The sequence below is a fragment of the Aythya marila genome, assembly GCF_965140915.1.
Source record: "Aythya marila genome assembly, chromosome: 24".
Classification (NCBI taxonomy): Eukaryota; Metazoa; Chordata; class Aves; order Anseriformes; family Anatidae; genus Aythya; species Aythya marila.
The window spans coordinates 5,986,681-5,998,620 of NC_139065.1; the positions used below are offsets into that span (position 1 = coordinate 5,986,681).

General features: G+C 55.8%; 1 protein-coding gene across 1 annotated transcript; it reads right to left on the reverse strand.

The window, feature by feature from the left end:
* Positions 1-627: 627 nt before the first annotated feature.
* On the reverse strand, positions 628-11,700 carry PSMA5 (proteasome 20S subunit alpha 5). The gene is made up of 9 exons (XM_082778497.1): positions 11,544-11,700; positions 10,992-11,058; positions 8,650-8,776; positions 7,641-7,708; positions 6,744-6,851; positions 6,586-6,644; positions 5,574-5,676; positions 4,273-4,359; positions 628-907 (listed from the first exon to the last, which is right to left on the reverse strand). The coding sequence occupies exons 1-9, from the start codon at positions 11,570-11,572 to the stop codon at positions 830-832; spliced, it is 726 nt and encodes a 241-aa protein (XP_082634623.1). The 5' UTR covers positions 11,573-11,700; the 3' UTR covers positions 628-829.
* Positions 11,701-11,940: the final 240 nt, after the last annotated feature.

Consider the following 11,940-nt stretch of genomic DNA (forward strand, 5'->3'; position numbering starts at 1 on the left):
TCTCCCGCTCAGACAACACCGTTTTGTTCAGGATGAGGCTGTGACCTCGTGGAGCAGGGCAGAGCGAGCGGCCCCACAGGACCAGGCTGCCCTCCCGGGGTACCAGGCACAGGGCAGAGCCCGAGGCTGCGCAGTCCTGCGCTAAGCCCCGCTTACTGCCACGCCTGTACCAGCCTCCGGTTCTGAGATGTTGTTTCGAGGATAAGGACAGAGATGGCTGCAGGAGATAACCAGAAACAAGAGCAATACGCCCCGTTAAGTGGGTGAGCAGTCTGCCAGTCCGACAGCCCGCTCTCCAAACAAAGTGGTGTCTGCCCCATTTAACAGGCAAGGGTTGTCCCATTAACCCAGATCCATCCCACCCCGGCTCTGTTACTGTTATGGGCATTTCCAGCCTCCCACCAGGAGGAAACACAAACGCCCTCCGTTGTGGATTTCCTCCCTGGGTCAGAGCCCAGCTCCGCATCCTCCACGAGAGGGAGACCTGTGACCAGCGCAGGGCGAGCGCCACATGCTGCAGGGACAGGGACAGCGCAGCCCCTGCCCCGCACCGGCTGCAGCGTGTCCTCATCCTCACTCCCCCCCCGTGGCCATTCTGAGCGCCCCCCTGTTAAAAGGAACCCAGGGTAGAGTAACAAAATGATTTATTATCATTTCCTCTTATTGTAGAGATCAGTTATGTACAGAAACTGTAAAAAAAAACCTCGAGAGCCTTCTGAGGAGAGCAATTACAGATGCTGCTGGAAATAAAATCACAGGTACTGGAAGGAACTGAGAGTCGGTTCTTTGATCGGGGGAATCAGCCTTTGAGGGAGTCTCTCTCTCCCTTTCAAATATCCTTGATGACCTCTTCAAGCTCCTCTTTCGTGTACATGTGGAACTTCATCCCAGGCTCCACAGTGGCAAGCTGAAAAAGAAGGAGCAAGGGGTTAAGTGTGCCTGCATATGTGAAGTGACAGCATGGGGCAGGGAACAGAGAGAAGCCCCAGCAGACAGAACAGCTGTTCCTTCTCGGCGGCCTGATCTGCCAGCCCAGCAAGATCATTCCACCCCGTAACATGCTCTTTGATTCCCTAAAATAGCCGCCTGCTGCAGAAATAGCTTTTAATTGACTCAGTCTCCTCATAGTAGCAGCAGCAGGGAACATCTATTGGGAACACTCAGGCCTTGCTTCTGCTTGCTGTGGAAAAAGACCCCGTTAACACGAGCTCTTCATCAAATACTGCTTGGGAGAGGGGTTCCTCGCGCTGCACCTCAGCCCACCCCTGCAGCCTCTTCTCCTCCAGCAACCAAGGGTACAAATCCTGGCCCATGATTGGCTTTAAGGGGACAGAGGCAGCAAAATACTCTTAAGGGGAATGCAGATTTGCTCTGCACAACTGAGGCAAACTGCCTGTCGATCACTAAACACCACCAGTAAGCAAGCTGGTCACCAGGATGCACCTTGCAACTGCCTGGTGCCCTACCAAGAGGGCCAAACACTGCCAAGACAACGTCTTACAAGGCACAGCCCAAGGGACGGAGCAGGGGACAACACAGTGCCCTGCCACCGTGCCAGGAACAGCGTGAGGCAGCGTCCAGGGCAGACAGCTGAGACATTTCACAGGGCAAGCACCAGAACAAGAGATACTTGAAGAATTGTGAGACTGCCAGAGGAATGCAAGTGGGACTTTTGTTTGCACCTAGCTCACGGCGCAGAAGCCCAAGGCACAGGCAGCTGCTGCAGGCGGGTGAGCCAAGAAGCTGCAGGAGCTCCAGGGATGCTCCAGAGCTCGCTCGCAGATGCCCCCGGCTGTTGCAGGAAGCACGGCCAGAAGCACGACAGACACCAGCAGAGTCAGATCATGCTCCCCTTTTATTGCCCGAATAGCCTAACTTTTATAGTGAACTTAACAGGGGTGGACAGTGTTTCACACAAGATTATTGGTCAAAAGCACTCAGACAAACAACTACAAGAAAACAACCCCACCTGCAAGAAAACAACCCCCTTGTGATTAGCAGTCACATAGACCTTGTCCTTGAAGCCAGCTGCTGGTAACAATATTTTCCTGAATTCCTCAATTGGGCGATGTGGGAACACTGTCATGGGAACTTCTCATAGTTGCCCTGGTAGCTTGGTTTGCTCAGCTACAGCAAGCCATGGGATTTTTGCTGTTTCAAGAACTCCCTCAACACCAGGGACCGTGCCCACATCTATGCTGCTGAGGGATCCGCGTGTGTGGCTGCAGTGAGCATGGCTCAGGGGGTCCTGGCGTGTCCCACAGCCCCTCCTGGATCGCGAGGTCACCCTACGAACAGTGCAGGTAGAGGGAGGGCAAATGCCTGCCTTCACCAAGGAGGAACAGCCTGCATGCTCTGGGTGAGACCCCTGCGCAGCCCAGGTTTTAGCAGGCGTTCTCAGACACATCGGGTGCTCCTACAAGCACCTCGAGCCATTGCTGCGTGTGCTGACAGCGGCCCTGATGGACCCAACAGCCTTGAACACGCGTGTTTGCACCCTGCTACCCACACCAGGACTCGCAGACACCGCTCAGCTTCTCCATGTCCGCTTGAGCCTGCGCCTCACTGCCTGCACACCAAAACTTTACTTAACTATTGCCTTACAGGCTTCACAGGGGAGTAATTAATTTTAAAAGCATAACATTGTTTAAGGTTCCTGAATGTGGCTGCCAATGGATTTAACTGTTCCATGACCACACTCCCCCTCCCCTTCCCTTTGCTGCTAGGTGGAAAAAAAAAAAAAGAAAAAAAGCACTCAAGAAAGAGAAGTGACTTGAGTAAATGAAGTGAAGCACCACATACTTCTGCAAAAGCTAGAAAGCAAAGCAGTAACTTCAGGTGAAAGATTTTCAACCAGAAGGGTGACTGGAGTCAATAGTGACCTTTTAATCCTCAGCACATTCCTCTCGTACTTAACCCCGATACGATTCCTCAATACGTTCAGCACTTTGCCAAGCACAGTTAAGCCCTGTCAAACGGGGACATGACATAAGGATACTGTACATGCTAAATTCCTTTGCACTGTACTGCGGATCTAGCAGAAGAGCCCTGAATCTGATCAGGAGAGAACTGATCTGCCCATGATGGGAACGCAGCTGGGGAAGCAGATTTCAGGTGGCTGGCATCGTTTCTGGAGAGAGCATCTAAGTTTTCAGCATGCTGCTCCCTGCCTGCGGGCCCCTTCCCTTCAAAGGAAGCCAGTTAATCATGTCAGAAGGGTCCCCAGCAGGAGTATTTGGTAAAAACAATGGGGTGCGCACTGTCAGGGTCTTTGGGAAATGGGTTCCCAGTGCTCAGAGGAAAGGAAGGGGAGAACAGCAGGAGAAGAGCAGCTTGAGTCAGAACGACATAATCTGAAAAGGTCTAGTGTCTCATAACCTGCCAGAAATAGAAGCAAACTCTATATGCCAGCCTTGCTCATCATCTGTCCATTATCACTAACAAACTGGAAGGTTTCGTTTGTTTGTTTTACCTTTACTGCCTAAGGAGAACCGTCACAGCCCAACAATCAAGGTTTGAGGGGACAGGTACAACTGCTCCCACGGTAATCTCCGAGAGCCGCACGCCTGGGTCAGGCTGAACTCTGCCAGCCTCGCAGGCAAGAGCTGGAGGTTAGCGAAGCATACTCGTTGCTGGAGGCTTCACCTCTTTGGTCCTTCTGTCCGACAGATTTTTGGCACCCATCCAGGACTGAATATAGCAAGTCCAGAAGCTGTATAATTTTCATTCCTTCTAATATTACAAGGACCAGGGAAAAAAAGAATGGCTAAACCCAGAGGAAGAAAAAGCAATCCTGCTGGCATGACAGGTTCACGCTGGCTGCCTGCCTGCATACATACAGTCGGGGGGGGGCTCTACTCCCACCCAGCCTAGGGAGAATTGCTTGCACCAGCACCCCGCTCAAGCCAGGCAAATGTACCTGGCTGCACACATCCAGAAACCAAAGAAAGCTCCAAAAGCTTTCCAGTGCACTCTACAGTGTACTACAACGAGCAGTTTCAAATCACAAGACCATCCGCAGCCAGCCAGCCACTGGCTTGGGGAGTCCTGAGCTACTCCGCCTGCCAAGCCCTTGCTCTACAAGCGCAGGCAGCCCTCCTCTCCAGCAGCCAAGCAGACAACTTTCTTACCCGGGTGTTTAAAACACAGCACGCTACTGACACGCCTGCTGTGCAGCCAGTGGGATTTGCACCAAGGAAGCCCAGGCTACATGCAGCACAGACTAATTTACGTCGCAAGCCACAACTGCGTGCTGGTAACAGTCATAGTTACCTCAATGTTGGTTGCATTCAGTTTCTCCTCCATAACTTGTTTCAGGATGACAAGGGAAGATTTGATTGCTTCTTTCAGCGTCATTGACTGTAAAACAAATCACTCATTAATTGCATTGTTGATGCTCAAGCAAGCACTCCTACTGTCGCTACCCCTTTGACTCCAGAAGCGTGCTGCTCTCTCCCTGCTCTTTTTCTCAAATCCTTTAAGCTGTCACTGGCAGCAAACTTAAAAGCTTATCAAATTATCTACAGTATCAACAAGAGATCAAAGCGCACTGTTCAGGCAGGACAGCGGCAATTGCGATGATGGCGACTTTCTGTTTCTGTATAACTTTTTATAAAGCTTAAGAACTGTTAATCTGGGCACACAAACCTTGCTGTCGGGACCAGGGCACGAGGGCCCGCTTCCCTTCACCAGTTACTGTCTGTCAAGCAGCTCCCCCCCAAGCTCCACTGGAAGCTCTGAAAAGCTGGACTCTTGGCAGAAGTCTTCATGCTTTAGCATCGTAAATCCCTGCGTGAGGGGAACTAGAGCCTGACAGCTGTGCAGTGTTCAGAGGGATGATAGCTGTGCTTGCAATAACTTTGCGCTTGGGAGATGGTGAACAAGCCATGGAGCCCAGAACTCTGGCAATTCTGCTACTTAATAAATTAGATTATCGAGTCTTCGGCTGGAAGTCTTCACGGCAATCAACTGCATCAATTACACTTTTCATTACAGTATTTGATTTCCTCTGACACACAGCAGGCAGCCCCCCGTCACGGAGGGAAGGAATGTTTTACTGCTTATCCAACAGGACAAGGACTTGCAGTACAAAGCCATCAACTTCAGTGGCTCAACAGATCTGCAAGCCTAGCGAAACAACTCTTGCTTTACTTCCCTATGCTTTGGGCTGCATCCATACTGAGCCCTGCTGCTGACTGGCCATGCTCATACAGCAGCTCTTTTATTTATAGAGAACTTCCTGACATGGACTCAATTATCACCCGCTGGAGGCAGAAACCGGCATCTCGGGCTCTGGGCTCGTGTTCCACGAAGCTGCCTCAGCAGCCACAGCCTGGAGAGAAGCTGCTGGTTGTAGCACTCCTCACCGCAGAGATCCTTCCCCAGCAGCTCCCCGGCTGACATCCAATCACCGGATCAGCTGCCAAGGACCGAGCCCAACCCTGCCAGGCTCACGCACCTCCTCCAGAGCACTCGAGTCTCGCGAATCACTCATCAGTAAGGAAACGAGTGGATCCTTGCGAGTCACGAGCTACTTCTAACTCGTGCGACGTCAACCCAGCCCGGCCTTTTACCTTATGGTAAACCTCCTGCAGAGAGCTCTGCGCGCCTTCCGAGGCGGACCCGATTGCTCTGGCGTCGCACTGAACAAACGTCCCCGAGGGGTCCATGTGAAACCTGCCGGGAACACAGGTGACAGTGAACAGAGGCGCACCCTGCCCCGCGCTGCAGCATCACGAGGGCTTCTCCTCTGCCAGGCCCACAGCCTCCCTGCAGAGTGCTCAGCACTGCACAAAGCTGGGGAGGAACAAGGCCCCTGCAGGAGCAGCAGCTTGTCTGCCAGCATGTGGCCAAGCTCACAGCAGCCGCTCGCTGCGCCCGGCCTCGGGGGCTGCTGCACCAAGCACAGCTGCAGGCTGCTCCTCCAGGCACCCAGAGGAAGCTTGAGGAGTGCCCAGGGGTCTCCTGCAGCCCCCCAGGGGGCTGGTAAGCTCGGAGGGAGCTGTGCGCTCCTGACACTGCCCTCCATGCTCATAGCAGAGTATTTTTTGCCCTTTTCCCTTTTAAGAAAATCAGCAAGTTTGCACTACTGCTCTCGGGAGGGAGACTTTTTTGGGCTGGCTCTGCAGAGCCAGTCCCACCTCCAGCGGAGGCTGTGTTTCAAGCACACGAGTTCAGGTTACAAGCACTCCACCTCCCTAAGGAATGTTACAGCAGGCTGCAGATATTATGTTACCGGTGGCTCTGCTAGTCCTTTAGAGAAAGGTAAGAATAAACTCAGGACAAGGAGAGCTTTAACACCTCCCTCCTGCCCAGGAGGCCACATACAGAAAAGCAAAGATTCGCTGTAGACACAGCACACTCTTCAACCCTGAAGGAGCAGGCTGTGCTCACACTGCTGTAAGCCTTGTTTTGAAAGGCAGGCTTAAAAGCATTAACAAACACGTCAGGTACACAATGGGATAAACCCCAAGGGTTTAGCTTATAGAAAACCACAGAATCAAGTCATTAAAGAGCCCTGGAAAGATTCAGTTTGAGGTTTTCCTCTCTTCCCAAAGCTGGCCTGGATCACAGAGCTGAACTTACAGCTGGGGTCCCTTCTCATCAACTCCTCCAAAGAGCAGCGCGACACCAAACGGGCGAGACTGCAACAGAAAGCAGCCAACAGGTTAGGCAAGGCTGATGGCAAAGTCAGAGAGGCAAGAGCAGGCTCGGGGAGCACTCCCAGCCCTGCCACTACACACCATCGCGCCGGGGTCTGCATCCTCCTCTCCAAACTGCAGCGCCAGGTTGGAGACGGCCTGCGTCACGCTCTCCACTGTCATGGTTTCATTGTAGGTGAACCAGTGATTCTGCAGAAAACATAAGGATTAGAATTATTGCCTTGTTCCCCTAAAATGACCATCCTGGATCACTCGCAGTGGTCCAGAGCAAGGCCCCGCGTAGCCACAAAGACAGCTTCGCCCAGCCGCTCCTGACAGGCGGTGGCACGCGGGGCGCTGCATGTTGAGCCCCGAGATGGGAGCACCAAAAGGAGCCGTTAGTGCAGGACACGCTGAGAAGCTCAGGACGGATCCCACAGAAAAGCCGCGGCCATTTGGGCCTTGGGATCCCAAGGAGGAAGATGCAAGGCCAGGGCACTCTGCCCCAATGCTTCCAGGGCCGGTTTCTGAATGGGTGGGGTGATCCAATTCTGCAGACACAGGAGCAGTGCTGGCACACAGGAAAGCCCCCCCAGGATAAGTTTTTAAATACAGAGCAGTGATTTGTACCAGGACCTGAGTACCTGAAGTACATAGGAATTTTAAGGGTCCAAAATTACAACTGAGCCAATCTTCTGACAAAACGAAGCCTGACACACACGTCACCACACATTCAGTGCCAGGCACTGTCAGCGTTAAGAGGCTACATGGGCACTGGACAACACGCCCTAAGATTCCCACCAAACATTCAACACCAGAAAGGAAAATACGCAGTGTGGGAAACTCCGCCTGGTTGTTCTGCAAGAGCCCCATGTGGGAATCCAGGCTCCCCACAGGCCTCCCAACTCCACACCAGTTCCTTTGCTGCAACGACCTTCCCACGGCAGACGCCCCAGAGACCAACGCTGGTGTTTTGAGAAGAGAAACATCAAGTCTTACCTGCGTCTCCACTCTTGCTTTATCAATTAAAGTCTTTGCATCAGCTATTAAGCCACTCATGGCACACCCTGGAAGCAGAGGGAAACCACGCGTCACCTCAGCACCGATCTGCAAGGCGCTGTGCCCCAGACTTCCCACAGCCTGCGGGTCCCTGTGTGGGGGCGTCCCGAGACGCAGCAGCTCACCAGGGAGCGAGGAGCAGGGGATGGACGCGCAGCTGAGGGGCAGGCACGTGGCTGGCTGCTCCCAGGCACGCCTCCCACCCACCCCAGGTCTGGATCAGCTCGAGGGGACACATTCGAGGCCTTCCCAGAGATGCTAACAGCCTGTGGGAAGGGGAAGGCGTTGGGCCCTGCTGTGGGGAGGGCTGGCTCGCTCCACGCTGGGGGTTTTGGAGCAGCCCTTGGGGGAGCCCGCAGCACGGAGCTGCTCCCTGCTCTGAGGAAGGCACACCGCAGGCACACAGGAGGAAGAAATCAGACTCTGCAAGGGCTCCTAGGCTGCCACGGCCCAGATCATCGGCAACACGGGTATTTTGGAGGTCTCCCGCTCCTCAAGTGACATATTTGGTAATGAGAACTTCGTGGGCCCCGTCAGGGTGCAGAAGGCTGCTGCGAGCAGAGGTCCGGGCATTGGTGCTCCAAGAGGACCTGGCCCAGAGTCAAGCCTTTACATTGCAGTAATTCCCTGCCCTCCCGGAGCTAATTTTGGGATGAGCCTTCACGAGGGAGGTCATGGAAGGCGGGGGGCAGGGGTGCCTCAGCTGCCTCTTCCTGCTCCCGTAGCTATGTCCTGCTGGCCTGCAGCCTGGAAAACCAGTGACCAGGACCTGCTGCTCGCTGTGAGGGGTGAGAGTTCCCACTTGGCTCGGCAGAGCTGCCTGCAGGAAAGGCTAGGCCTGAAATGCAGCTTCTGAAACTCGCAGGGGACAGCTTTACTACGTACACGCCCACAAAACTTGAGGGACGTGCCCAGGGGCAGCAGACGCGTGCTTCTCCTTTCTCCTTACCTATGTGGGAATCTATTTCTACGATCTTCTCGATGCTGCTGGGCTCCATGAGCGGGGAGGTGATCCTCTTCTCCACGGCCAGGCAAACGCCCTCCGAGGTCTGGATCCCGATGGCCGTGGAGCCAAGCTGCAAACAAGCACAGTTACAGCGCCGTACCCAACGCAGGGTAGCCACGACAGAGCATCAATACCACAGTGCAACACTAATCCCACTTTATGCTATTTGTAGGGACATTGTTTTGGGGCCAGACACATCATCAAGACAGAAAACCAGTGTGCAAAACTGTCTAGCCCTGCACACCTAACTGGAAGTGCTACAGCTCGAACTGGGGAGCTGGAAGGGCAAAGCCCGTGCTACTTCCTGCTGATCAGCTCCTCAGGACCAGCAGCGTTGGGGCAAATAATTCCATCTCTTCCCTGAGCAACGTCAATTTTTACAGCTTAAAGCCTTACGATTAGAAAAGGCCGTGTGAACCTGGCTCTGCAAGACAGACAGAAAATGCTGACGTGAGACATGGAGCTCACACAACGGCCTTTAGTTCTGACGGTACCTGGCTTCTGGCTCAGGCACTGTTCTTTCGGTTTGCTCCTTTTCTCCTCAACGCTTTTTGTCCGTGAAATTTAGCGTGAATGAGAGTGAACTGCACATACACCACGCTCCAGGTAGAGGTCAGCCACCTGCAGGTGTTTCCCCCGCTGTGCAGGTGGTGCAAACACCCAGCACAGCCACAAACCCACTCGCCACGAGCGCCTCGGGGCTCAGTCACATCGCGAGCTCTGGGCCTTACCGGTGTGACTATGCCAGATGTCGTGCAGAGCTGCTTGCTCGGGAATGCTCAGATCAGAGCACCCGGGGGAATTTTAGCAGTGAGTGTGTCCAGGCCTGTAACCACGGCTCTGCCAGAGGCAGGCAGGAGTCTCCCCGCTGCAGTGCTCGTGGGTTTAGGCATCACCCAACAGCTCCTGTCCTCTAAGCGTGCGCCTGCCACAGCTGGGCACGAACCCCAAGTGAAGAAAGGACACCTGCTGTTATTTCAGGAGTATTTTTGTCCATGAAGCCACTGCATGTGAACAACAACTCGTCCCACACCCCCAGAGCACAGGCACCACACGTAACACGTCACAGGAGCCACCCAAGCTGAAACAATTGTGTTTGCAGCTTATCAGCTCATCTGGAAACCAGCAAAGTCTAAAAGCTTCCAGACGCTTTCTATTCTGCCAGAAGTATTTGCAGTTACAAAACGTGGCCTGACGACTGGCGTGCGCTCCAGAGTTCTTACCTCCTGGTGCCTTAATAAACACAAATTACTACTTTTTGCCTCCTTGTTTAAAGGATGCTTTACCGAACTAAAGCAGCAGAGGGAAGATAAAGCTAGCAGACCCCACCACACACTCCCCTTTCCCCCCAGTTCACACAGAGGGCTGCTGACAGCTTCTCAGCTTCATCACCCCACCAGTTCTCCCTGAGTTTAATTGTGCTCCCAACCTCCCCCCCAATTCTCAGGAACAAGGACATTCATCTGGCCCAAGGAGGCCGTGCGGTTCTGCAGCCATGCGTTAGTTTGCCCACAAGCATGCTGCCTCTTGCCTTTGCTGAGAAGTTCTACACTCCACCTGAGCAAACCACGAACCACTCTGAGCCCCGACAGCAGCAAGCTAAGAACATGAAAGGCAGCCCACCCAGAGAAGGGCTGCCACTTTGTTGCTGCTGTTTAAAAGAGATTCCACAATCGTAAAGCACACGGACCAGAACGCAAAGCTCCACTGGCTGAGGATGGCAAAGAGAAAGCAGAGCGCTCCTCTGCTGTGTGAGGAGCATTTAGGAACATCACAGGTGCCAGCTTCCACAGTTGGAGTCACGGCATGCAAGCACTCGGCACCTCTCGCTTCAGCGCTAGCTTTTAGCGGTTTGATTTGGGGATTAGCAACTTTGGACTGAGTTTGCTTTGTGAGTAAATCACTGGCTAGGAGGCAGAGGGAAGCGTGGCCCAGCCCCTCTGGGCTGCCGATGCTTCAAGGAGCACAAAACAGCAGCTCCTGAGGAGCTGCACGAGGCGCAGCTGGATAGAAGGGACTGAACTCTGGCACAACTCCTGCTCTCCACACTGCACATAAAAGGCCAGGAAAGAGCTGCCAGCAGCCACAGGCAACAACAGCACCTATTGGGAAAGCAGCGTCCTCCTGGTCCTGCTCAGTGTTGCGTTGCCCTGGGAAGTCAGCCAAACTCTGCTTCTCTGCAGAGCAAGACCAAAGGAAAGAACCCGCCCGGCTTTCTTTGGGGCAGAGCCGCTTTGGAAGAGCCCTGAACGGCGCGGGGGGACAGCCAGGAGAGCAGACGGTACCTTTATGGCCTCGATAGCATACTCCACTTGGAAGAGCCTCCCTTCCGGAGAAAAAGTGTTCACACCCCTGCAAGAAAAACGTCAGAGACGGTGTAAAAAGCAGAGCACGGGACCTGACCCGGGGCCGGGGGCTCCGCCTCCCAGCACACCCGGCCCTTCCCTGGGCACCCCCACGCCCCTGCCCCCAGCCCTGACCGAGCGCTGCTCCCCGGGCCCGCGCCAGGCAGAACGCGGGGGAGCGGCCTCGGGTCGTGTCCGGGGAGGCTCCGGTGCGGAGCGAGCGGCCGCTGCTGCTCGGACGGGGCGGGAGGCGCCGGGGCGGGCGGCACCGTCCCCGGGGGTGCTCGGGGCTGGGCCCGGTGCTCGGGGACGGGGCTGTGGGGGCGGGGGGCGGCCGCTCCCCGGGGGCTGCCCCAGCCCCACAGACCCCGGGGCCCTGCCAGGAGCCCCCGGGCCCGGCGGCGCCCCGCGGGCAGGGCCGGCCGCAGGCCGCTGACTCAGCCGCAGGCCGCGGGGCCGGGCGGGGAGCGGCGGGGCCGGGCGGGCACTCACCGGTCGTACTCGGAGCGCGTCAGGAACATGGCGGCGGGGGGGGGGGAGGCGGCGGCGGGGCGGGGGCGCGGAGCCGGGGCCGGAGTGCGGCGGAGGCGGGAGCCGCTGTGCCCGAGCCGGGTGCGCCGCCACTTCCGGCCAAGCCGCTGCGCGGCGCGCATGCGCAGTCCCGCCCTGCTCGCGCGACTTCCGTCCGCGCCTCAAGGGCATTGGGCCGCCGCGCGGGAAGCGCGGCCAATAGGGAGGCGGGGAGGGCGGGCTCGGCGAGGCCGGGAGGGGAGGGGAAGGGGAGGAGCGGGGGCGAACGGGGATTGGCTGAGGCGAGGGAGGGGGCGGGGCCGCGCCGGGGGGAGGAGTCCGGGAGCACCCAGAGAGAGGGGGCGGGGCCACAGCTCGG